This window comes from Podarcis erhardii, assembly GCF_964252035.2.
Source record: "Podarcis erhardii genome assembly, chromosome: 3".
Taxonomy (NCBI): Eukaryota; Metazoa; Chordata; class Lepidosauria; order Squamata; family Lacertidae; genus Podarcis; species Podarcis erhardii.
Genome location: NC_138507.1, coordinates 85,572,875 through 85,600,570, shown reverse-complemented (window position 1 = coordinate 85,600,570; position 27,696 = coordinate 85,572,875). Strand labels below are relative to the sequence as shown.

The following is a 27,696-nucleotide window of genomic DNA, read 5'->3' as shown; positions in this document are numbered from 1 at the left end:
AATCCCAAAAGTGCTTACAAACAATAAATAACCATGACATTAATAGAGCATCACAGTTACAGCATACGCCATATTACATGATTAACAAATCATTGTCGAAAACTAAAAAGCCCAACAAAGATGCAAAAGAAGGACATGATCCACCAAGATTGTAACTCTATCAAAAAGAGGCTACTTTCCATTGGAAATGTCAAGGCTGTCTTCCCTCGATGCAACTGTTGGGCCAAAAGGAGAAGAGGGATGAAGCAGGAAGCAGGAAGTGTGGGACTTCCTTTGAGGAAGAAAACTACAAAGATCTCACCTCTGGTGGATGAAGGAGTTGAGGCAGGTAAAGATGAGTAGAGGCAACATGGCGCAGAGTGTCATCACATTGTTGAATATGGACTGCAAGTGTGTGGCAGGAGGTTTCTCAGTCTCTGTGTCATTCATGTTCATATGGAGATCAATGGAGGACACATTGTTGTAAGTATCCTCATTCAGGCGGCTAGTAAAGTACTGCAGAGAGCGGACAGAGGAGAGCATGAAGAAAAGAAGCTTCCCTGCTAAGCAATTGCTAAGTTCTTCACTGAGCAGGGCTTTCTGTCGCCTGTTAAAATAATCAACTCTAAATCATGCTAAGCCATGTTTATGACGGCAAACCAAAGAGCTGTTTTGCGTGTGTTTTTTGCGGGGGATGGATCCTCATAAATGCCTTGAAGAGATTCATCTTGGAAAGATAAAACACCTTTCCAATGGGAAGGTCCAGGCTGGCTCGCCTTGGGTGCTACCCCTGGGATAGAAGGGGTTTGGGCAGAACAGTTGCCCTTATCGCTGCTCAGATTCATCAAGCACTCCTCATCAAAAGGCACCTCCTATGTATGGGTGCAAGCCACAGGAAGTGGCTGTAATGAAGTCCCACTGAAGTAAACATGACTATAGTGTCTTGGACACGGACTAACACAGAGCCACCATGCCTCTTAATCTGGTCTTGTGGAGCAATGTGTTGTGGTGGATGCATCCAAGAAACAACCTGATTCCTCAAGGTGCATTTCAGTCCCTCTAGCATCACACTCGGGTACCCTGACACACAACTTGGGAATCCCTGATCTAGGCCAGCCCTTTTGAAGGCGTCTAGCACCAAACACATCAACTATATATACACAAGTGGCTCCCACCTCCCTTGAACTTACCCCCGTAGCAGTCATGAAAAAATTCCATGGCAAAAGCGTCCCAAGGCCAAGAATGAAAAAGATCAGCCAGACAGCCTTATACCTGCAAGAAACAAGAACAACCAAGGGGGACTAAATGGGAGCTCCTGGACAAGGGACAGCCTAGCCATTTAAGACATTTCTATATTGCCATTCAAAACGTTGCATACCGCTCGAGGATTAAATAAACGCTAGAAACGCTGTAAGTGCAAAAGGTGCTAAACATGCCAGAGAGCCAGTGCGGTGCAACGACTAAGAGATTGTTGGACCAGGATTCAAACTGTGACTCAGCCATGAAGCCCACCATTTCTCAATCTAACCCACCTCACAGGGATGTTGCAAGGATAAAAGGGGGAGGCTGAGAACCCTTGGAGTAAAGAAAATAAAATTAATTTTCTACTAAATAAATAAAACGCTATCCTTGGGGCAGAAAACAAACAAACAAACAAACAAATAAATAATCATAGAACTGTAGAATTGAAAGGCACCATGAGGGTCATTTCAGTCCAAATCCCTTTTGCCCAACGTAGGGCTCGAACCCAAGACCTTGAGATTAAGTACTGATTGAGCTAGAGAGTAAGCTATACTGTTGCAGCAATCAGCAGGGCAGTCACATCTTGCTCCTTCCTCACCTGGAGAATCCCACTATCCCGTGCTGGAACGCTATAGTAACCAAAGGAGACCAATAGGCTGATCTGGGTTGACGCCAACACAAAACAGTTGCACTCTGCAGTTGAGTGCCTGCTGCAGTTTACATCACATCAGGAGGCCCATTCCACACAATCTAGGGTTGTGAGGGTTGTAGCACCTACCCCCTGGAATCCCCTCTACTTGCATGTTAAAAAGGTGCCATCTCTGTTGATTTTGAGAGCCTACTGAAAGACCTTCATCTTTCAACAAGATGTTTATATGTTGGGATTGAGGCTGCAGTGGTGGGAAATTGAGCAACCGTTTTTATAAACATGCCCTTCAGGCTATATATAGCCCCAGAGCCAGTAAGGGGCAACTTGTAGATTCTTATTAGAATCTCTTGAGTACAATATAAATCAGCCTTTCCCAGCCTCCATGGGACTACAACTCCCATCAGTCCTGGCCATCACGGCCAATGGTCAGGGATCATGGGAGTCGAGTCCAAAACATCCAGAGGGCACAAGGCCAGGGAAGGTTCTATCTAAATCCTTTCAAGATCCTTTGCTCTGCTAGTTCTCGCCAGACTTCAGTACTATTCTCATTTCATTTCCTCCACGTCCTTCAAACTTAATATGTGAGCTTGTTGGGGACATGAATCCATCTCGTATACAAATAATTCTCATCTCGAGACTTGGGATGGACCATCTGTAGCTATAAACAAATGAGTGTGCGATGCAGCTATGGTTAAGAGTCCTGTTGATTTCGGCAAGATAAATTTAAGCATGTGCTTTTCTGGGCTAATGAATGAGTAAGTGTGCTCAGCCAATTTTTATTTTTTTTAATTGAGTAAATATGTGATCTTCCAAAGCACTCAGGCACCAAGCATTGAAACACTGTGGGGGGGGGGGAGGGAACCTTCTTTGCTATCTTTTATGACAGTCACAGAAGCGTTGAGTGGGAGAATGCTTGCCCAGTCTCTTAGGATCATTCATACAACAATGCTCACATGTTCAACATAGGATAAAGTACCAGATTTGTGGAAAAGGAGGTTTTGGGTGGTGGCTAAAATGAGGCAAGGTACGTATAGCAAGGGCAATGGTGTAAAAATGTGATTTATTTTATGCATGGTCTCCTGGCAAGCAGCATTGCCATGGCTTCCATTTAGGAAGAAAGAGCACAGAGGCTTTGTTCAAGCTCTGGAATTTCTTTCTGTGGCTCATCCTAAACTCGTGCCAGGAGCCCTCAGCAATAAGCATGTTGCCTGCTTCTTATGTCAGAAAGTGAGAAGTTCGTGGTGAACAAAGCTAGGAAGAAAGAGATTCAGAAGCAGGCAAAGAGACAGAGCTCCTTTTTTAAAAGGGACTGCCACAGCTTTTCCACTACCAATTGATTCTGTTTGTTGTTGCTCTTGCCTCGGAACAAGGAAGTCTCTTAAGAGACATCAGTGCAGTCATAGAAACATAAATCAAGTCATCCAAAACACTCACACTACGTTTCCCATACAATGAGTCAGATGAAAGGTCCTGGGTTCAATTCAGGTCCAACTGGGGCTGAGAAAGACTCTTGCCTGAAACTCTGGAGAACTGCTGCCAGTCAGTGTCGACAGTACTGAACTAGATGGCTCCTTGGCTTGAATCTATATAAAAGCAGCTTCCTATTTCCATGTGGGGGGAAATGTGTCATGTGACATCAAAATCAAGGTGTAGGAAAAGAAGGGGCTGTTTCTCACAGTGCTAGCAAAGCTGGCTCCAGGCTTTAGTGGGGTGTCTTTGTTAAAGTGCCCTAGAGTTTGGTCTACCATGGTCACTAGGTAAGTCTGCTAGGTAAGTAGCAGACTTACCTAGTGACCATAGTAGGCAGCAGCCATGCTCTGATGAGCAGGCAGCTGAGTCTGGAAGTCTACACCTTTAAAATTACCCACAATGCCCCTGAGATAGCATCAATCCAGGGTATTGTAGGACATTAAAATCACAGGGACTCCCAGACTAAGTTGCATGGGCACAAACTGGACCAACGAAAACGTTATTTTTAAAGGTTGTCTAAAGTAGCTGTCAGCAGTGATCGCTGATAAGGTAGTAGGACTCCAGCATCTGTGTGTTGTGTGTTAGTGGTGGGCCTGGTGCGAAATAAACACACGTGTGTGTGTTTGCATTTGCCCATATACACAGGCAGTTCCCTTTCTGTTCCATTGCGCCCCAACCATACCTGTCCTGAGGGCTGTTGCCTGTCATTTTGGCACTTTGCAGGTGTTTCTTGTGTGTAGCAAATTCTCACTGCTTCACTTCACAGCTGGCCCCCTGGAGAGTCAAAAGGAAATAAAAAGGTTAGTTACTGATTAATTTTGCTGTATTAGATTACTATGAAAACCGTATTTTTCGCCCTATAGGACACACTTTTCCCCCTCCAAAAATGAAGGGGAAATGTGTGTGCATCCTATGGGGCGAATGCAGGCTTTCGCTGAAGCCTGGAGAGTGAGAGGGGTCAGTGCGCACCGACCCCTCTCACTCTCCAGGCTTCAGGAAGCTCTTTGCAAGCGGTGAGAGAGCTGCGCGAAGTCGCGCAGCTCTCCCACTGCTTGCGGAGAGCTGTCTGTTCTGGGGGCTGGGGTCGGGGGAAGCTCGGGCTTCCCCCGCCCCAGCCCTGCACCTGGGGGGGGATTTCTTTTTTCCCCCTCCCAAAAAACTAGGTGCGTCCTATGGGCCAGTGTGTCCTATGGGGCGAAAAATACGGTATATTATACATCATGCACCATATATTGACAAGACCGTGGAGCCTCACTGAATATATTTGGTTGTTCGTTATGCTCAAATAAAAGTAATAGATTTTTTGAAAAAAACAATTATTGAGAAGCCAGAACAATGGAGTCCAATAAAATTGTTCATACAATCCAAAGAAACTGAAAGGATCTAGAAACACTGGTGGTTCTAGACATCAGCACTGAAGCAGCTGAACAGAACAAGGATGCATGTGGATTTCTAGAATAGAACGTGCTGGCTTACAGACAAGCTTGTCTCTGATTTTTTTTTTTAAGTTTCTAGTCCTCAGGAACACAAATAGAAAATTTAATACAGTGCCCTTGTTGACCTCTCTAGAAAATACATGCAAAAACACATTTAGCAGTGGCATTCTAAAAAGGAAATCTTGCTTGTGAATACTGGGGAAATGCTCTCAGCAGGGATTTGTTGTGGATCCATCCCTTTAACTCACACGCAGGTCCATCTCATTACAAGACCTGGATGTAATCCTTGTGCCCTTTCAGAAGTTGCACACAACAGGTTACTACTGGGCTGTTACTGATTTGCCACAATCATATATTCCCCACTTCACTCCTAGCTCTCCCACCTTCCACACACAATGTTCTATTTGCCAAAGGCTGAGAACTGAATCAGTAATGGAAAAATGGAGATGAATACTGTCCAGAAATCTACACACAAATACAGCGATGGAAATCTGAGTAAGCAGAAACAACAGTGGAAAAGGCCAAAGGTAGAGCAGCCAACATAAAAGATCTTACGTGCTCAAGCAATCAAAAGACAGAAGAGACAACAAGTAGAAGTTGGGGGAGAAAATGGAGAGAAACCAGCATCTGACGTGATAAAGGACTAGGAGAGCAAACAAGACCATGTTGCTACACAGGCACAATCATAGCAATATGCAATATTTCTTGGACAGAGAGCAGACACAGTGGTTCCAATCTGATCCTCATGTAAGTCTGAACTTGTGAGCCTTCCTTGCCCTCTCCCATTATTGCCCATAACTCCACGGCATCCACAGCTTGGGCACATCACAGCCTCCTTCCTTTCATACACAAGCATAATAAGATGCAAAGGAAGAGCATCACTCTTGGGATACTTTAAAATTTTTGCTCCCTCCTCCTAACAAGATACGGTAATTTCCCATCAAACTTGATTTCCCCCTGGGGAAAAAATATGCATTTTTTGGGTGGGGGACGGGATGGGGACGGAGTTATCATCTGCCTTATACCATGACATGGAGAAAGTGATCTTCAGATTAGACGCTACAAAATGAAATAACTTTTAATGGGAAGGTGCTACCCAAACATCTCTTTGAATTGGGATTTTGCTCCTGTGTGCATGTGACATTTATTTATTTTAAAGCACTTCCATATCACTTAATACTTCAAGAAACTTTAACTGTGTACAGTCTGAAGAAATGAACAACACATCATGAAATCGTTAAAACAAAAAGTCTTCTGCGTGGTTTGCCAACTTGTTCTTTTTATGCAGATTGAAGAGACAGATTCCTGCCTTTACAACATTTCTCGCTTTCCCACTAAAGCTTAGCATCTTTCATACATGAAATGAAGAGGTCAAAACCACAGCTCCTGTGGTGACTTAAGTACTGGCTACAGCAAATACGCAAATTCCAGTTGCATAAGAACGGAACTTAGCTGGTTATATTTAAAAGCTGTTTGACATCTATTTATGCCAGGTCCTGAAATTTCGCCCAAAACTCTCTTACTTGTCTGCACTGCACATACATTTAATCTCTGTGATTCTGCTAAAGCATGCACAATAAATAAATACTTTTTACAGCATAATTAGTGTACAAATTGATTTACAGTCTTTATCCATCTCATTCTTATCACATTTATATGGCCCCGTTTGACAAAGGGCACATAATCACTTCTCCCTTCCTTCTGTTGCAATACTTTCCCAGCCTTTCTTGGAATCAGAGGAGACCAGTTTCCCCTTGGTCTTTTCTCCCCAAGGCTTGCAATAATGGCCTGTTATACCACTAGTTATTTCAAGACTATTGTTTTATTGCACCGTGAACATAGAGCTGTTCCTCACATTGTTTGGGTAATCCAGATTTCCTTCCCACTGTAGTACTTATGTTGATGGGAAAATGCAATTTATCTGCAAAAAGCAGCTGCAATTTGGAATACAGTAAGTTCAGTTGCACACATGCCACAGGTACCTATTGGCTAGTGCCCATGACACCACTGGTCTTACAAAGACATACTTCTCTCTCCCCCCTCCCCAAAGATCTTTATTGAAACTTAACATATATACATATATACAAAATTCCCAATGATTCCCTCACATAAAATATAATATCTAAATTGCAACAGCTGCATAATTATACACTTAATTATAAAACCCACCACCCACCCTCTACTTCCCTCCACAGCAATTTGACTTTATATTTCTTTCTACCTTTCCCCCCTTGCATTCTATAGTATTATTTTTTTTGTTAAATTCTGATTTTTCCTTCTTTCTTTATTGGTTTTTGTTATTGCTTTCATTTTTTATTCTAAGCCTCTTAGCATATCATTTTTAGAACATTATTTTGACATATAATCTTCGAAATACTTCCACTCCATTCTTAACTTTTGATTTGATTGATATAATTGAAGTTAATTTTACAAATCCACTCTTCCTTTGTTGGTGTGTCCTGAGATTTCCATTTAGTTGCAATCACTACCCTGGCTGCTGTTGTTGCACATAAAAAGATTGGTTTTTCATGTGTGGTATGTCTTCATGCATCATTCCCCAAAAGTTCTTTATTTCCTTGCAACCCCACCACATATGAATTATCGTTCCAGGTTCTTTGTTACATTCTCTTTCTCTCTTACATTCTCTTTCTCTCCACAAAGCCCACAATATTTTTTTATATCTATCTGTAATGTTTTAACTACAGTATTACACACAAAAAGAGCAAGTAACAATCAATAAGGAACCATAAGGATAAAGGATGGTACAAATCACACAAATCCAAAACAGAACCATTCCCACAGGTGACACACACCCCACTGCAGTGCAGAGATATACCATAGTAGGATGTCACCCCACTGGTGCCGAATTTGGGGCTGAAGCTGGACTTCAATTTCAAGCGGAGGAAATGCCCTGGTCTCAGAATTGCAAAATGCTTTGAAGGCCCATAATTCTAAAGGGCATCATGCAAAAACACCAGGTTCCCCGGAAGCTGCAGGATTTTTTCTTCATGCTTTTAGCCAGGTGCAAGCAACACACATACCATGAATCACACCCAAGCCCTCAGGCACTTCTGTAAAAGGCAGAGATTGCCACTATGATCCAGAGCGTCACAACTTTCATTTCAAAATACATTTCTAACCATGGTGATTTCAAAGAGAGGTTTGAAACAGCATTGCATTTCAGGGAAAAGTAAAAGGGTACACAGAGATTTTTCTCTTCTCTTTTCTGCTAAATGCTCACAATGATTTTTTTTTTTTTAAAGACTCAAGTATTTTACATCTGAGTGTTAGAATTACAGGACAAGACAAGGCTTGGTACAAGTATTTCTGTGTATGAACTGGCATGGAAAACCAAGTTGTGAGAACCAAGTCTTACAGACATCCAGCATCTCTGTGACAAGTCCAATCACTTCAGCAGCTGAGAAATGTGCTGCCATGTTCATTACTGCCAGGAAATTTCAGCTGGATCTGTGATAGGTCAGGCTATACTTTTGCATGCAAAAGCAGCCCCAGACAGTTGTGCACTGTGTAGAGCCCTTTGCTACTTGTAGGCCACTCTGTATCTTATGAACTATCTCTCATCTATATTCTTTCCTGAACACGGCTTCAGCCTATACTTTTCTTTTTTACCACTTTCCTTTTAAGTTTCTAAAGAAATATATATATATATATATATATATATATATATATATATATATATAAACAAACAATCCCCATATACGCCCACCCTCCAAGAAACATTCCATGCTCATACAATGTAAATAATAAAGTCAAAATAAAGTTTGTACGTAGTTTAGAACCACTAGTTAGGTGTCTTCTACTCTCTTCTCTTAACATGCGCCATAAAGTTTCAAATTTGTCTTTGTGTTCCTGAGAGCTCTTAAGATTATTTGCTACTCGATACTTCAGGTGGGGATCAATCTGCCCTCACGGCAACCTGGCCAACCTGTGAACACAACACTCCATGACCCTCACCAGGGTACTATTACTAACAAAGCTTCTCCTCTCTCTCTCTCCGATACATTCCCTGCTTTCAGCACAGAAAGAGGCTCCAGATACAAGTCCAAGAGCTAGAAGAAGCACAGCTTTCCTGCCTTGGAAACAAGAGAGAGTTTAAGCCAAATGGAATGGAACCTGGCACTTACCGTGTCTCAAGTTTGCTGAGCCTAGTCCTGTGCTGGGAGCCGTGTATTTGAAAGGAGTGGACATGTGTTTTGCTTTCCACTGTTTTTGAGACTGACATGGGGCAAAGACCATGTCAGAATCATGGGCTGGATCTGACTTGCGGTCAGATCAGTGTCTGGCGCTACATCTGGTCTGTCGCTTGAGTCACGGCTTAAGTAAACACATAATGGGTAGGAGCAGCTGCGGCTGCCAACTCTGGGATTATGGTGGGGATGGAGGATGCTTGTGTCTGTCAGGAATGCTAAGTAGGTCTGCAGTATCTGCTGGGTCGAGCTAGTCTGCGTTTGTCACTAACACCCAGCTCCCCTATGCTCTCTTCGTATCAGGAAGGGCAGGAGTTGCATTTCATAGGATCACAGAACTGTAGAGTCGGAAGGGACACCAAGGGCCATCTAGTCCAACCCCCTGCAATGCAGAGCGGTGCTTTAGTTTAACGCATTCATGACAGATGGCCACCCAATCTCCAGTGAAGCAGAGTCCACCACCTCCCAAGGGAGTCCATTCCCCTCACTGTTAAACAGCTCTGTCAGAAAGTTCTTCCTCATGTTTAGCCAGAATCTCCTTCCTTGTAATTTGTAGCCATTGAAGTGGGTCTACCCTCCAGAGCAGGAGAAAGCAAGCTTTCTCCATCTTCCATGTGACAGCCCTATAGATATTTGAAGATGGCTATCATATCTCTTCTCAGTCTCCTCTTCTACAGGCTAAACATAATCAATTCCCTCAACCATTCCTCATAAGGCTTGGTTTCCAGCCCCTTGATCATCTTGGTCGCCCTCTTCTACACACTCTCCAGCTTGTCAACATCCTTCTTAAACTGTGGCACCTAGAACTGGACACAGTATTCCAGGTGGGGTCTGACCAAAACAGAACTAGTGTGGTACTATTACTTCCCTTGATTTGGACACTTGATTTCTGTTGATGCAGCCTAGAACAGCATTAGGGTTTTTTGCTGCTACATCACACTGTTGACTCATGTTCAACTTGTGGTCTACTAAGACCCTATATCATATTCACATGTACTATGGGCAATCCAGGTGTCCCCCAACTTATATTTGTGCAGCTGGTTATTCCTGACTATGTGCAGAACATAGTCTAACTATCATTTTGTTAGTTTTGGCCCAGTTCTCCAATCTGTTAAGGTCAAATTGAATCCTGATTCTGTCTTCTGCAGCATTCACTACGCCTCATCTGGCTTACATTTTACCAGCTTCTCTGCAATATTATGGGGGGCTTTGTTAAAAGCCTTACTTGAATCTCAATTCCCTACTACAGGATGCCTGTTGTTCAGACACAGCAAAGTCCAGCAGCTTCTCAGGAAGGCTTCATTGCACACATCTTACTCAGATTACCTCTTTTACGTTCGCAGGTCCCCACAAAGCTATGAATGGGAATTTAACTCATGGACTGGAAAATAGAAAATGAATCCATCATCCATGCTAGGGACACAGTTCTATGGGCATAAATCCAGAACCCTTTGGAAAGGATGTGCATGGGGGGAAAGCCACAACGGACATGGCTCATTGTGGTCTTCCTGGTTGCTTTTGCCACATGCCTCCAAATCCTTTCCAAAGAAAGCTGTGTTTTGTTTCTGAGAAATGAGGCAGTGCTAAACAACTAGGGATGGAGTGGGTGGGAAGGTGCCCTGATGGTACAAACTTCCCTACCACAAGAGTAATTCAGCCATCACAGACTAATGCAATCTTCCCCAGCCTGCTGCCCTTGATGTCTTGTACTACAAACTCCAATCAGCTGTGGCCAGCATGGTGGGGGGATTTGTAGTCCAGAACATATGGATAGCACCAGCTTGGGGAACATGACCAGGGCAAAGTAAGTTAGGGCAACCTAAAACGTTTGGGCACTCCTACATGATAACCAATTAATTTGATAAGGTTTATAACAACAAGCAAGGCTCTTGGGAATGGTCAGTCAGCAGACATAGTTCAGGTCAGCTTTCTTGCACAATTCTGCAGCTGTTGGCCTAGAGCCAGTTGCTGGTACATGCGGAGGACATTACAAATGTTCACAGCACTGTCACAGCAAAGTGTAATGGGGTGCTTCAAAGGTAATGGCCTTTAGGAAAATAGACTATCAAAAAATAAAAGAGGGCATTTTCCTTTCTGAAGGACAGTCCATATATCTTTCCTAGAACTGATTATGTAATGTTATCACCTGGATATTTTTCAAAGTGCCACAAAGCTGTCCAGGTTCTCTGCTGACTAGGAAATAAAAGAGGAAAGGCAGAAAACACAATCCAAAGGAAGCTCAAAAGAAGCGGGGTTTGACAGCGACAAACTCCTCCTGGAATTTGTCCCCAACACCTGGCAATCTAATAGCCACTGATAGGCACAACTTTTGTGCAGGGGTGGTGGTGGTAGGGTGTGTGCGTGCTACATTTGAAGGGTCTAAATATGCATATACTAACATGAATAACAAATCCCTGAAGGCAAACCTTCAGGAAAGAAAAGTGGCTTGGGGGTTAGGCAATTTTAAGCAGAGAAACTTTTGTATGTGTCTCTACATAATTAATTCTTTCCCCACCACCAATTTTTCTGCTCCAAACCCCCTCCCCCGCCCAATCCCCAGTGGGATTTCAGCTGTGTGTTTGCCCTATTACAGTGCTGTATTTCTAGAAAAAGAGGTGCCAGAACTCACAATGAACGCCTCCCTTGTTCGCTTATAATGGCAATGGCGCCCAGCAGAGAGGTGCCGAAAGTGAGTTCTGGCTGAAAAAAAGCCCAGCAAGGACACATCTAGAATTCCACAAAGGCGAAAGCACTGGATACATGAGTAGTATTGAGTTAAAACATGGGTAGTGTTATGTAGTGAAGTTTCACCCTGGGCCAGCAGGGGGATACTGTAGATAGTTTTCACTCAGGTCCACGTCAGTTATTTTAGGCGGGAAACACTGGGTTGTTGTTGCTACAATGTTGACAGCCGGCTGCCTATAAAAGCAGGCCGGCTGAGCTGTTTGCTAGTCAGTTCTATTCCAGCTTACAAAATAAAGAGCTGCTTTGGAGAAATCGCTGTGTCGTCTGCTATGGCAACCCACAACTTAACAGGTAGCAAGGAAAGCATTATATATTTTCCCTCCCCCACCTCTGCCTCTCTTTCTCTATCTCACCTTCCAGAAGCTACTTTTCAGGGACTCTTATATCAACACTGGCATCCTCCGGTAAAGCTAAAATGTAAAGGACCCCTGGATGGTTAAGTCTAGTCAAAGGTGACTATGGGGTGTGGTGCTCATATCATTTTTCAGGCCGAGGGAACCGGTGTTTGTCCAGCGTTCTGGGTCATGTGGCCAGCATGACTAAACTGCTTCTGATGCAACAGAACACCGTGATGGAAACCAGAGTGCACAGAAATGCCGTTTACCTTTCTGCCACAGGGATACCCATTTATCTACTTGCACTTGTATGCTTTAGAACTGCTAGGTTGGCAGAAGCTGGGACAGAGCAACAGCTCACCCCGTTGCGCAAATTCGAGCTGCCAACCTTCCGATCTGCAAGCCCAAGAGGCTCAGTGGTTTAGACCAAATAACCAACCGTGTCTCACCTGAGAGCAGCAAGCTAGCTTAGTGGGTGCAGGGCTGGTCATATGGGGCGCACACAGTTCTGTTCTCCAACTCTTTGCAGCCACTCTGTGCCTTCCAGCACCTCCCACCTCATTCTGCCTAACGGCAGGGCTGGCCCTACTACTTTTCTTTACGAAAGCATCTCTTGGAGGTTTACTCATCCATGTGTAACATGTAGCAAAACTTCAGTAAGACAGTGGAGGCGGGGGAACCAGAAATTAGAAAAAAGATTAGCATAGACGAAGGTATGGTTTAGCAGACTTGGCTGGCAAAATTGGATTCAGTCAACAGGGAAAGGTTTGCAAAAGAATGTGTTAAAAGGAGGAACTTAACTTGATGGAAGAGGGACGGGGGATGACTGCTCCAAGCAAGGGAAGGGGCCAAAGGAGTTAGAGGGAACTAAACAGAGGGTACTGAGAGCAGGTGAGCTTTTTCCTATACTGATCTGTGCTCAATGACTTACTTGTTCTCTGCAGCATTGCTGGTAAGAGAAGAGTGCCTAAGTAATATTTTCCTTGTTTCAACATTGCTTCCTTTCAGTTTTTGCCCTTGTTCTGACATCGCCTCCAAATCAACACAACACTGCTTTCTTTGGAATGAATTTAGGGATGTGGTAAAAGGAATCAGAATGGCAATATGAACTATATCCGTTTGCTGTGGCCAGTTTCCATGGACGTGATTTCTAAAGAAAACCCACAAAACCCTGTAATTGTGCACAGCAGATAAGTTCTAAATTTTATTCTGCATTCTGAGAGTTAGAATTTGCTTTGTGGCAGTCTTTGTTACACCCCAAAAGGAAGTGATTGTCTTCTCCTTTCCCCGAAGTCAACAAACCTGTGGCAGCTCCTGTGAATGTACTGACTGAAAAACACTAAACAGGAATTACTGCCAGAAAACTGCAGGTACCCAATAAATCTAAGAAGGATTTGATTCATATAGTATAGTATAGTTTTATTTTATCTTATTTACTTATTGAAGTGGTCTTATACCACTATTACCATATCAAGGCAGTGCACGTTGATAATACATAAAACACCATTAAAACCAGTACAGGGTTATCATTACAGGATTTGGCTAAATGATGTGCTTTATGCAACTACATAGGCCTGTTGACAAAAAAAAGCCTTTAAGAGATGCCTTGAAGTCCAAAACAAGGATGCCTGCCAAATCTCTGCTGGAAGAGTGTTCCACAGCTTGGGTAGGACCAGTGATGCTAAATGCCCAACAAAGGACAACTAGCAGTGCTCCTTCCGAAGATCAAACTGTGATATAAGGGCTCAGGTGGTCCTTTAGGTATCCTGGGCCAAAGTTGTTCAGGGCTCAGTATATCCACACAACAACCTTATACCTGGTCTCACAGCTTTAGGCTGCAATCCCATGCACACTTACCTGGTAGTAAGCGCACATGAGACCAATGAGACTTACATCTGAGCAGACATGCCTAGGATTGTGCTGTTAAGGCTAATTCTACAGTTAACCTTCTAACAGGGAGGCCACATTTTGGGGGGGACCCAGTACCATGCACAAACACAGCGACTGCTCTCTTATTTCATTGTCAGCTCAGAGCAGATCAAGCAGATATTTAACTTGAGTCAATTATTTCTGCTATTCAGCCCTCCTTTACGTGACTACACAATACCCAGAATTTTTTACACATTCTGAATGGCAAATGCTTTGTTTGGAGTTCAAAAGGATGCCGAAATCTCTTCCCCCTTCCTTCCTTCCCCCTGTTTTTAAGCTGATAAGCTTTTCTCTGCTCCAGAGGTCAGGCACATCTTCCTCCTTTGATGTCCCTGTGTAAGTAGGGGACCACCAGATTGGAGTGTAACATTCCCCAGTTCCTTAGAATAAACACAGTAGGAGTGAAAAAGGGATGGACTGGAAGTACTTTACTCCAGGTGCACTGTAGTTTGTAAACAAACATATATTTTTTCTATTTCACACTGAAGGCTGCCCACTCTCCCACATTTCATGAAAATCAGACTTGGTCTGTGTACACCACAAACTTCCTTAGTTTCCACATGCTCAAGGTTCAAAGAGACATAAGCATTCATCACTCTACCAAATGGCTGTATCAACATTTGTTTCTCATACTCCCCTGATGATGACTGCTCCAGTTCAAAATGCATCCGGATTCACCTAACCACTGTCTTATCTCACAGTTGCCATCTGGCCTTGTTGAAAAGCTGTGGTGCAAGTTCCCCAAAGGTTTGGATGTGCCTTGAGCTTTTCCCACCACCCCAAAGGAGTATGGAGGAAGTTTCCTTCTGTTTGTCATTGCTCACCAGGAAAGGTGGTGAAACTGGGTCAAATTGTAGGTGTCTTTAATAAGCACTGTTGTGCTCATCTTCCACCCTTACCCTCCTGCCCCCGTAGATGTTGAGATTGCAGTACAAGGAGCTAAAGGCAAGAATACAAGTGCCACGAAGCCCCAGTTTTCATCCAATAGCACTGCATTTGCTGGATCCAGTCTGGCTTTGACACCAACCACAAGAGAAAGAACAAAAGGGCAATAAGGATCAAGTCTTGGAAATAAAATCCAGGATGGAGTATTGCGACTAGATGGTCCATACTACACTATCCAGGGTTAAATATGTTCATGTCAAAACCTGCACTGTACAAGAAAATGTGGAATAGTAAGGACCTATCTTAATTTAAAAAAGAGATGAATTTACATTGCAAACTCAGTAGGGAAAACATTTGCCTCTTTGGGTTATGTACACACAGTGATGGCACTAGATAAAATATAATAACCACACCTGCTGCCCCCATTAGGTTATATCTTTTGATGGCAGAACTGAGCTAGTTTGAGTAATTACCTCCAGGCCCATTTATAAACACTACTTAAGGATGCTGCCCTTGCTAGGTTGATCTTTTAGGAATCTAAATTTATTTCTCTATAATAATGTTGTATACCTAAGGCTCACTGGAGATTACGCTCCTCTAAAGGACAGCAAAGCCAAACTCTCAGTTATACACTCCCCACCCCCAAGGCAGCATTCGAAGCAAAATCCCAGTTAGGATTCCGCCCTGCAGATCCTCCAAAGGGCCCCATCGCAGCAAAATGCCAGACTCCCTTGGAACTGCAGCAGCCAATGTGTTGCCAATATCCACAAGACTAATGGGCTGTTTGTGCCTTTCTCCCGAGCCTCTAGCATATATATACATGGACATCCATCACAGGGAATATCTGCACAGAGCAGCTCAGTGGCTGTAATTAATTACATCAGTAATGATACCTTCTCAGCATCCAAGCAAACCCTGGGGCCTCCACCCAGCAGAAGCTGCAGCCAAGTCCCCTGTCCTGCTTCTTTTCAGCATTATGGAAACGGACCAGTTGGCCAAATCGACACTTCAAGTTCCAGATCCTTCAGCTGGAAAGAATAGGCAGGTTTAGGCATACGTGCCCTTGCCCCCTACAAATCTTAAGGTAACGTTGAAAAGAGACTTACTTGGAGCACAGGCTAGTTCACCAGTTCTATAAATCCTTTAACTCTCATGTGATAAAGAGTTCCAGTAGACTATCAGTGGTCCAGGAATGAGTCAAACACACGCACATGTGCGGTATCTAAGCCAAACCACCTGCTGATTAGCAGTTTGCCATCAGCAAGGGCCTCTTTCTAAGAAGGCCACCTAGTGAAAACAGCGATAAGGCTGGGTGTTACACAACATCTTTTCTACTGAGTTGCTAAGAGGAATCACCATGAGACTGAACGTAAGGATATTCACTCAAGCTTACTTAATGCAGATCAAGCTTGCTTATTGCAGATTAGGCACTCTTTAACCAGCTTGTAAAATGGATGGAATTGGTGTGTATGGGATTCCAAGCACTGCTGGTGAATGTAAGTATGCTAACAGGTAAAGGTGGAAGTAGCTATTCTGGGTTGACTAAGCTGCCATATACTAAATCTGGCCACTAGAGTTAGTCGGTGTCTTCCCAACCTGGCTTTCCAGGTGGCAGCTGTGCTAACAGACATTCTTCTTTAAAACTGAGGAAGCCAGGGGTTAAATCTGAAGCTTTCTGCATGCAAATCTCATGTGTTCTACAAATGAGCTATGCCCCGTCCCCTTGTATGGTGACTGCCCTCCACAACACTTCAGAACTTTAGAGAGCGTGCAAGAGAGGTTGCATTAGAACTATGGCTGGCCAGAGGAGGACCAACAGCCCTGAAACTACAAAGTAAGCTTTCTAATGAAATTTATCCATGCTCCTCTCTTTTATCTTTTTGCCACTTTTTTCCCTTTTTGCTGACATTTAGGAGCTGGCAGAAGAAATACAAAAACTGTTCACTTTTTCACTTCTTTTATCAATTGCTTCCCTTTCCGTTGGCATGCTGGTTTTTTTTTTAAGATCTCAAAATATCTGAGTAATGCGACCGCAAAGGGGAAGGGGTGTTTCGGGCGGGGGTTAGGAACTTGCAGTCTAAGGGTGATATGAGGCCCCTGGCTAAATGTCATGTGGGTGGGGGGAACCAAGAGGGAGGATAAGGGGAAAGCTGGAAACTGAAATGCAAAGCAGCTTGCTGGGAGGGTGGAGAGAACAGAAAGAGAGAAAAGGGGCAGTGTTGCCCATTTTTGGCACTGGCCCCACCTGCTACCAGTTTCACCAGCATGCAGCCCCCAAAGGAATACAGGCCTTGACAGAAAAAAAAGCTTTGTCCTCCCTCCCACATTAGGGAAAGGCTTCAGACATACAGACATCCCTGTTCCATCTGAGAGCCAGTGTGGTTCCATTCCTTCCATAAACCCATGGCAGAGCTTTAGTAAACTCTTTCTCTTTTTTAACAAAGGCTGCACACATACACTATACACTTAAAGCACATTGCTATCCCCAGATAATCTTGGGAACAGTAGTCCCCCCCCCCCACAGAGCTAGCACCCTTAGCAAACTACAGTTCCCAAAATTATTTGAGGAAGGGAGACACATGTCTTAAATGTGTTAAGCAGGCACAGCACTTTGCAAATTAAAGCTGCAATCCTAAACACACACAATCTAGACACAAACTACACTGAAATCAATGTGTCTTAAATTCTCAAGCAAAAATGTGCTTAGGACCTGGCTATAAACGTTTTATTAAAACGATAATACAGAAGAAGCCATGACTCCTCCCAATTCCATTTCACCAACCACCCTGACCTAAGTTCCCCCTTCCTTGGCCTGAATTGCCCCAATTCCTGCCAAAATATTCCAAAATACTGCAAAAATATTTTGCTCAAGGAAAAAGAAGTTCAAAGTTCATTCTGAACACAGATACTGCTTTCCTTGGGGAGAATTTGATTCTAATTTAAGTACGTCATAGATACAGTCCAAGCTGTAATCCGAACACACAAAACACCCTCTTTCAACTCCAGGGAGAAATAGGGAGTCTATGTCTTGCTGTGTTGAAAAGTTAAGACAGACTTGCTGTGTGTTGTCAAACCACTGCTTGGCTCCAAGGCACTGAGAAGTGCGTTAAAAGTATGTTTTGCAGAGTCGTGAAAATGGTAAAAAAAAGCATGTTAAACCACTGGGGTAAGCCAATGTGGTGCCCTCCAGATGTTAGTCTACAACTCCCATCATCCCTGACAACTGGTATCCTTGCAGAAGCAGATGGGCATTGGACTCCAACAACACCTGGAGGGCACCACATTGGCTGCCCCTGTTATAATTAATATCATCAGGCTGGAAAGACAACGCCAACAGGGATGATTTTAACTAACTATCCTCCTACTCCTCCAAATTGCTGAAGATGGTCAACGATATTTTGAGAAGAGATTTCATTTTCATTCCTTCTTTAATCCACTCTGATGAGCTGGATTAGTAAATTTTGAAAGGAGAAATCATGTTCACCGTGATAAAGAGTATGTATTCATAAACAAGGTGTTTATTTCAGGAATTATTTCAGGAATAACTGGCACAGTGCATCATGATCTTACCGGTGTGTTTTTTTGTTTTTGTTTTAAATTACACTCCACACCAGAGATGCCCAACAGGTGGAATGTACAGAATTCAAAAGCAGTTCAAGACTTTATTCTCCCTCCCATCTGTCTGACAGACAAGTGCTTGGAAAGAGGGAGTTGCTGTAGAGTTGCAATATTTCCCCCCTCCAGGAGTACACCTGTGTTTTTAATAGTTACGTAGCATGTAGACATTTAACAGGAGCTTTTAATAATAATAATAATAATAATAATAATAATAATAATAATAATATCTTTATTGTCATTGCCCCCTCTCAGGGACAACGAAAATTGGAATTACTGGTGAGGAAAAATGACTGAATTCCTTCATGGAACTGTTAAATGTCTTGGATCACACCCGCCTTTTCCTAGCAAAGTTCCAGCAAGGACGGCTCAGTATGGAAGAACTGTGGCATTTGATGTTCCAAAGAACTGTGGGCTGAAAGCTAAGAGGACAGTGGTGGAGGACAAGGGATGTCTGAAGGCATCATTTTCCATCCCACCCTGTATTGACTGCATGCAATGCTATCTCCATCCTCTTGCAGTTCAGCTTCCACTAAACCCTACATCTCTCTGGCTGCTGTGGCAAAATTACATGAATTACATTGTCATTTCACCCCATTCATTGCAATTCAAAGAAACATAATATGAATAGGTGGTGGTGAGAATGTAATCATATTGTTTGCAGATGGAAGGCAGCAGCAAATACCGATCTTAATCAAAGGGAAAGGAAATACAACAAGAGGCTTTGAAAGGAGGCAGGAGGAATAAGGAACTTTGTTGAGGTGAAGAGGAAGAGAAACTAGGAAGAAAGAGAATGCTTGTGAGAGAGAAAAGAGATGGGGCAAAGGCTGGCTAGCAACTATGGAGTTTCATTTTTTTCAATACGGCTCTTAGAACACCGCTACTATTTGGATGGTGAAAAACATTGCTATTTAAATAAAACAATATGGACTGCAGCTTTTGGATTTGCACTAGCTCCAGATTGCCTTCTGGACACAGTTTAGGGTGTTCATTTTGACCTACAAAGCTCTATAACAGGGGTGGGAACTAACCCAAAATGTTGTCCAAGAAGGAAAGCTACTCGCCTGCATTTCAAGGAATGGAGTGGCTGTAACATTTCCATCTCCCCCAGAGCAGTGAATTAAGTTTGCAAATGGAAGTTGTAAGGCTCCCTTGGCTCAGCTTGAGGACATTTTCCCAGGGTCAGTCTAAGGCTCTGATGGCTGTGTGCTAATCAAAGAATAAAAGCAAACAAGACCCCTTTTGTCCCAAGGGTGGAGGAGAGGAAGGAACTTGATGGGGACCCAGGTTGGGGACTTGCCCCTAGTTCACAGAGCTTCCCACTGCAGCAAAGGATGCTCTTTGAGGCAAAGTAAGGCCATGAGGTTGGTCACATGGGAAAGTTATTCTGCACTCACAATGCAGTAGCATAGGTAGCCATGGGCAGGGGCGGTCTATAGGACGGCACAGGGGTCTGTCTTATGTTCCCTGCTGTGCGTCAGGAGTTTTGTTTCTGGGCAGCAGGGGAGCTTTCTCAACAATTTTGATTTCCCATAAAAAGCTCAACAACTTTGGTCTGCCCCAGGCGCCAGCAGGGGTTGCTACGCCGCTGCACAATGTTTCTTCTTAGGCAGGAATAACCAGCTGCAATGCAGAGTGCAGTGATTAATTGGGTATATAAAAGACACTTTTTCAGGTATCCTGGTCCCAAGCTGTATATGTCTTTATACACCAGTATCAGTACCTTGAACTTATCCAGGAAGTGAATTGGCAGCCAGCTGGTTGAAGCAAGCAGCTCCTCTGTGCATTGACCCCCCCACCCCCTATCTCAACTGCAAAGAGTGCTATGAACTTGGCCCTTTAAATCATGGTCATGTAGAATGATAGTCACCCAGAGCACTTTTGTTAAACAGCTATGATGAAGGTGCCCTGCTGTGAATGGTGCATGCATTCCACTGCTCATGTGTACCTGTTTGCAAGAGATGGACTGAGTCAGTTTAGGTAGGTTTTAGCAGCAGTAAGGGTTGATTCCTGAATTTGTAGAGGTAGGAGATAACGTGCCAAGAGAGAAATAACTTTTAGCTGTGACTTACAAAGTAACACTTTGCAAAAAAAGAAACGGAAAAAAAGGAACAAGCTTGCCCCAGCATGACCAGCAAAATGGCAGTTTGCTTAAGAACCCCAATATTATCTCACCGGTGCAGTCCTGCATCCAATTATCAAGTAATAATAATAATAATAATAATAATAATAATAATAATAATAATAATAATAATAATAATAATTTATTATTTGCACCCTGCCCATCTGGGCGGCTTCCAACAAAGATTAAAAATGCATTAAAATGTGAGACAGGAAAAACTTCCCTAAACAGGACTGCCTTCAAGTGTCTTCTAAATGTCTGGGAGTTGTTTATCTCTTTGACATCTGATGGGAGGGCGTTCCACAGGGCAAGTGCCACTACTGAGAAGGCCTTCTGCCTGCTTCCCTGTAACCTCACTTCTTGCAGTGAGGGAACCACCAGAAGGCCCTCGGTGCTGGACCTCAATGTCCGGACAGAACGATGGGGGTGGAGATGCAATTTCAGGTATACTGGGCTGAGGCCGTTTAGGGTTTTAAAGTTACAGATAGGTAGCCGTGTTGGTCTGCCATAGTCAAAACAAAATAAAAAAATTCCTTCCAGTAGCACCTTAAAGACCAACTAAGTTAGTTCTTGGTATGAGCTTTCGTGGGTATCTGAAGAAGTGTGCATGCACACGAAAGCTCATACCAAGAACTAACTTAGTTGGTCTTTAAGGTGCTACTGGAAGGATTTTTTTTATTTTATTTTGACTAGGGTTTTAAAGGTCAGCACCAACACTTTAAATTGTGCTCAGAAACGTGCTGGGAGCCAATGTAGGTCTTTCAGTAACAAACATACTGGCAAAAGCAAGCATTCAATCAATCCAGTGGGGGCGCAGTGTGCAGGGAGGTGCTAATCCCAGATAGTGGAGGCAGTTTTGCTTTATTTGCCCTGCCCTTCCTCCAATGAGATCTCTCATTTTATCCTCACAACAAGGTTCGGCTGTGTCAGCTAAGGCCACCAAAGGCCCCCTTTGAGCTACGTGGGGAATGAGATATGAACTCAGGCCTTCCAATCCAAGCCTAACACTTTATTCACTGCATCAGGCTGGCTTTTCCAGTGCTACTACCTCCCAGAAAGGAAGACAGTGCACCAGCTTCTAACCTGCAGCTACATCTTAACCCTTGCATGTCAAGAGCTCTTTAAAAAGCTATAAAGAAAACGTAAGGAACTGCATGACCACTGACAAGCAAATTTAGAGTGACTGTGGTTGCTCTTTGGCTGCTCCTCTGAAGGGATGATGGAATAATGGCCAAACAGTGATGAATCACACATAAATAGCCATGAGTCACACATTAACAGTAATAAATCAAACTAAGTTTGTAAACATTTTAAGAGTGTTGCAGAAGGTGAGCTAAGAGAGGCATTACTCCCCATAGTGCTCACACAGGGTTTTTTTTGTGTGGTTGAGTTCAATTATTGCTTCTGGTCAAATGGATTTTGCAGGCTTTTGAAACAATACCAAAAAAATGCCTAACCTGTTTGCCAGAAACCAAAGTGGGACAATAGTAAACAACGCAGTGGTCCTTCTAGCAAACAGATTTTGACTCTCAAAAATCCTATTGTCTGTCTCCAGCCCAACAGCATAATGCTACCCATGCTTACTTATTCAGTGGGGCTTACTTCAAGGAATGTGGGTATGCAAGTGAAGCCTAAGTCTCCAACAATTTATTTTCCTTTTTTCCTTTTCCATATCTGCAAGTTCCATGGATCCCAAGCAAGTATTTAGACCATGTGCAATATAGTGCCATTGCAGATGGTGACATATAAGGAATAATTCAATCTTCTGTTGGCCATTTCAGCTTGTCATATGGAATGATTGCCCCTGCCATGTGCAAGTGGAAGTCTTTGTGTGGGCTTCTGTTGATGGTACTCATTAGTTGAATTCCACCCACAGGTAATTCATAGTAATCATTTCAGGTAGAACAAAGCAGCTTGGGCAATTCTCATTCTCTGAATCTGGATTTACTACAGCCACCATGTTGGCAGCGAAGAGTTCTTTGTACCATCCTGCGGCTCTCCTTCAAAGTCACCTATTATCTTACTCATTATCATTGCAATCAGAACGTGTAGCAATCATGGTGATGCAGGTACACTCTTGCAAAATTCTATAGTTTGCAGAGTATGAGATACTTGGTCTTGCACGAGTGGAGTGATACATGCATTCTGCTCTTTTACTTCCAACACAACTGTGAAGCTGGTTCACTCTCAGCCCACAAGAGCATGATTGGAGGACTTGTGTGTGCATGCAATATAACACAAAATTATTCTGAATGTCTGGTGCACAGAAACTTTGGTGGCAAGAGACCTGCCTCATATAGACACAGCACTCATCCATTTTTACAAAGGCACAGCTTCCCACTGAGCTATTTTCAGTTGCCATCTGCTCCCTTTCATCTATATTTCGGAGACATCTGTCCTTCTCTTATTCAGCCTAGGGGCCAATGCAAGACTTACAGCATTGCAGCTGGTCCCAATTTAGAGGGAGTGTGGTTGAAGCCAAAACGCAGGACAAAACGTTCTATGTGCTAAAATACCATCACTTCCACCAATTAAAAGTAAAATACCAAGGCAGAGCTGTTTGTGGCCATGATTGACACTGAATTTGACCAATAATTATTCTTGGAGGAATGCCAGCCAACATAATGGCTCGGATTCATGGCTTTTCTCCCCACCTTGTTCACGACACACACAGGACTAAAATACCGGGTCTATTTCAGGCTGAGCAACCCACCATCCATTCACAGGCACTAAACTAGCAGCCAAAACCTTAAGAGGGGATGGAACAGATGCAAAACGAAAAGATTAGTTTTCTTAGCAGCATTCATCCTAATGCCAAGTCCATGGATGAACATATCAATTATCAAAGTGAGGGGGGGAAGGCATAGGATCAAGTATGGACACCCCTGAGAGTGGGATGCAAAAACACTGCCAAAAATCTGGCAGAAACCCACATTGGCTCCCAGCACCATCATCAACGGAACGGAAAAGGATGCAGCATGCCACAAGACTGCAGAATGCCTTTCAAATTCAGGCAAGGAAACTGAAACAAGCCATTTGTTGCAAGGGTAGCAAACCTATAACCCTCCATATCTCCATCTCCCATTAGCCCCCGTCAGCATGGTTAATGGTCAAGAGATTTTGAGAGCTGGAATCCAGTAAAATCTGGAAGGTCACAGGTTTCCCATTCTTGCCCTCTCCCAGTCTGAAAAAGACTTAAAGGCTTTTTCATCCAACTCCTACCCACTAGTACCCCAGATATCAACCTATGCAATTGGGTGAAGCAAATTGTGGAAGTGACTCAAGCAAGTGAGCCAGGCTATATATTGCACAGATTCTTTTCTTCTGCCTATTGTCTTGGGCACCAGATAATTATTCCAAACTTTCCTCAAAGCAGGCCATCCGCCCTCCAGTTCAAGAATATGCTTGAATGTTTATGCATTAGGGGGGGCTGAAGAAGAGCCTGCTGTGTCCTGTCTAATTTATAGCTGCCTGGAACAGACAAAGCATTCTGCTTTGTTTAGGCAACAGATAAATTTAGTGGACTGGATTCTATCTTGGCAAAAGCTTTTTTCAGCAACAGAGGAGAGACCTCCAGGGAAGGCTGATTTACAGAATGGTTTAAATAATGACTAGCGCCACTGCTGCAAGTCAGACAAAAATATCATTACTGTCATCCTGAGACCTGAAAACTATCATCTTTCTTACTCCACCCAAACTAAGTTCTATTATTTGCACATAACACAAAATACAAACTGAGGGACCAGATCCTGCCACAAGATATGAAGCCCACAAGCCAAGATATCAACCCCACTCAGCCAGTACTGCTATAGGGCCTAATAATGTCAGCCACAACACCAAAATTAATCGAACCTGATCATCTTCCAATATAGTATATGCTATCATCTGCCAGTAATACCTATCTATATTCTATGTATAAGACAAACAATTCAGACACAACACAAAAAAGCAAGTGGGTACCAATATGACATAAAAAGCAGGTGTATTTCAAAATCATTATGAGACCATCAACTGAACTGCTGTCATTTCAGTGGAAAGACGGAAGTTCAGAGAGAAATTAGCATGAAATTGCTAAATGAACACTTATAAAGTTACGTTCTATGACATGTGGCCTGAATCAAAACAATGGGTTTCCCTGTATGGGAGTTACGGTAAGTAGCTGAACAATGCCAGAAAGTTTGTGTTATCATTAATACGGCTTTGTACACAATTATCAGAGTTCATATTTCGTGCTTTTCCTTTTCCTGGCCTCAGCCCAGTATACCTGAAGGAGCATCTCCACACCCATTGTTCAGCCCGGACATGGAGGTACAGCACCAAGGGCCTTCTGGTGGTTCCCTCACTGTGAGAAGTGAGGTTACAGGGAAGCAGGCAGGGGGCCTTCTCGGTAGTGGCACCTGCCCTGTAGAACACCCTCCCACCAGATGTCAAGGAAATAAACAAACTATCTGACTTTTCTTCCAGTAGCACCTTAAAGACCAACTAAGTTAGTTCTAGGTATGAGCTTTCGTGTGCATGCACACGAAAGCTCATACCTAGAACTAACTTAGTTGGTCTTTAAGGTGCTACTGGAAGGAATTTTTTTATTTTGTTTTGACTATGGCAGACCAACACGGCTACCTATGTATATCTGACTTTTAGAAGACATCTGAAAGCAGCCCTTTATAGAAGTTTTTAATGTTTGAAGTTTTATTCTGTTTTAATGTTCTGCTGGGAGCTGCCCAGAGTGGCTGGGGAAACCCAGCCAGATGTGTGGGGTATTAATAATAATAATAATAATAATAATAATAATAATAATAATAATTTGACCTCACTGCTAATGTCTCCATGCCACACATGTGAATGGGATATATGCACACGCGTGCGCGCACACACACACCAATTTAAGATAACATTCCATGCATCCAATGAAGTAGACTCTAGTCCATGAAATCTTATGTCATAAAACAGCCTTCAGGTGTCACAAGGCAACTCTTCAGAAGCAGGAATTGACACAGAACACACCACCAGTTAAGATGACCAGGCTGGATTTTGTTTGGTGGTAGCCTAAGCAGGGCATAAGCAAACAAGACACCTGACCAGAACAGGGAGGGAGGTGAGGAGCTAGGAAGAGTTACAGATAGGTAGCCGTGTTGGTCTGCCATGGTCAAAACAAAATAAAAAAATTCCTTCCAGTAGCACCTTAAAGACCAACTGAGTTAGTTCTAGGTATGAGCTTTCGTGTGCATGCACACTTCTTCTTCTAGGTATGAGCTTTCGTGTGCATGCACACTTCTTCAGATACCTACTAACTCAGTTGGTCTTTAAGGTGCTACTGGAAGGAATTTTTTTATTTTGTTTTGAGCTAGGAAGAGATAGCCTAAGGTCAGGAAGTAGTGTGTTAAGCTTCTTGCTTATCATTCCTTTATTATGCAGATTGTGGGCTAAATGGTCATCTGATGGTTAAGAGATGGTTGGGAATTTCACTGCTATTTGAAAGACAGCACCAGCAAGAATATCCCAGATAACAGGAAGTCGTAGTCAATGTGGAGGCTCAACTTCTAAGTGGCATGGAATATCACTATCATGGGCATCCGTCTGTCCTGGGAGACAATGGAGGAGTGAACCTTTGGGGGGTGAGGCCAAGCTGTTGGAAGGTTGCAGCACCTGCTGTGGCTGTAGAGATGGATACAGGAGAGACATGTTTTGTTGCAGCTGGGGCAGATGAAGGCATTTGGTTGTGAAGCTGCAGATGCACCAGGGTGTTTCTTCTCTCTGCACTGCTACTGAAAAATCACACTGACTGCCAGATAGCTACTGAGCTACATTCAAGGTATTGGTGTGCAAAGCCCTACACAGCTTGGGGCCAGGATACCTAGAAGGCTGCCTCATAACCTACATCCCCAACTGATCACTGCATTCTGCAGGAGAGGGCATCCTGCAGATACCATGAGGTCCTTTCTTTACAGTGTCAGAATCAGGCCTAAATTCCTTCCCATTGCGTGTCAGGCAGGCGCCATGTGTTGAATTTTCAGCACTTGCTAAAGACATTTGTCTTTCAATGAGCCTTCTAAAATCTTTATCCCAGTTGGAATGTGTCTTGGATTTGAATGGATTCCACGTATGTGCTTTTGCTGTTTTAAACTGTTTCTATATTTTTGTTTTATACGTGTTATTACAGTATACTGTAAATCGCTTTGGGATGCCTCATGGGAAATGATTCCTAAACAAAATAATTAAATAAGTAATTTGATCAATCGTGCATGTATTGCTTCACACCGCTGGAATGAGTGACTTAGAAGGATATCATCATATAAAATGTACAGTTCCATAGAACAATTAAAATGGGGGGAAAGGTAGGAAGATTAGAGTGTCTCTTGGCCCCACGCTCCTGAGTGGACCTTCTTGCAGCATCAACAGCTTCATTGTGTGACAACACCGAGAAAGGCTGGTTGACCGCAGTAGATCATAGCTAAGTGTAATACATACCATGGAGTCACCCAGGGTCAGAGAATAGATTGTGCAAGCATGTTTTTCTCATGAACAAAGGTTGGGGAACCATCGTTCTAGTGATGCAGCTCATGCACCCGTGAGAAACAAGCCACTGCACTAAATAGAAAAGTGGTGCAATTATTGCCCAGAGGCACATTGTGTGCAAGAGGCAAGCAAGACAGGGTTGTGGGAGAGGCTATTGAATGGGAACTCAAACAGGGTGGAGTAGCCCTGTTGTGATGGTGGTGGAATAGCAGGTACAGTGAGGCTGGGGGTGGTGTGGTCAGGAAAGCCATTGCTCAAGAGAGTCACAGAGATTCTTAAAAGAGAGAAGGGAAGCTCTTCCAAGCATGCAAGTAGGAGTGGGAGAGAAGGAAGCATAGGCATCGTGAGCAGCTATGATGGGAACCAGCCTCAGTTGGGGACCTATCTGTGCTGTAAGAGACTCTGAGTATCACCCAGAGAGGAGGACTATGGCTACTAAAATAAAACAAACCCTCATGTTTTTAAAGTAGCAGTTAGAAAATCAATATGTCCAGGCTTTCTCTGTGGGGAAAAGTTGCCTTTTATGGCAGAGTGACTTCTCCAGGCCCCCTCTGAAGCCAGGAGG

The 27,696-nt window shown here is 43.4% G+C and overlaps 1 protein-coding gene and 1 long non-coding RNA gene across 4 annotated transcripts in view; one reads left to right on the top strand and one right to left on the bottom strand.

Annotated features, from left to right (window-relative positions):
• The window catches only part of SLC29A1 (solute carrier family 29 member 1 (Augustine blood group)), a 79,523-nt gene that overhangs the window by 14,406 nt on the left and 37,421 nt on the right, over nucleotides 1-27,696 (bottom strand). For 2 of the 3 annotated variants that reach the window (XM_081856080.1, XM_081856078.1), the window contains exons 2-4: nucleotides 4,023-4,114; nucleotides 1,170-1,251; nucleotides 302-495 (exon numbers count right to left, since the gene is read on the bottom strand). In XM_081856080.1, coding sequence (XP_081712206.1) covers nucleotides 302-495; nucleotides 1,170-1,251; nucleotides 4,023-4,048 — 302 coding nt within the window. In that variant the 5' untranslated portion in view covers nucleotides 4,049-4,114. Of the gene's footprint in view, nucleotides 1-301; nucleotides 496-1,169; nucleotides 1,252-4,022; nucleotides 4,115-15,771; nucleotides 15,938-27,696 lie in introns of those variants that run through there. The other variant, XM_081856079.1, reaches the window with a different exon arrangement.
• Nucleotides 16,235-19,428, top strand: LOC309338748. Its single transcript, XR_014155035.1, has 2 exons — nucleotides 16,235-16,374; nucleotides 18,842-19,428. It is a non-coding gene; the product is annotated as an uncharacterized lncRNA (long non-coding RNA).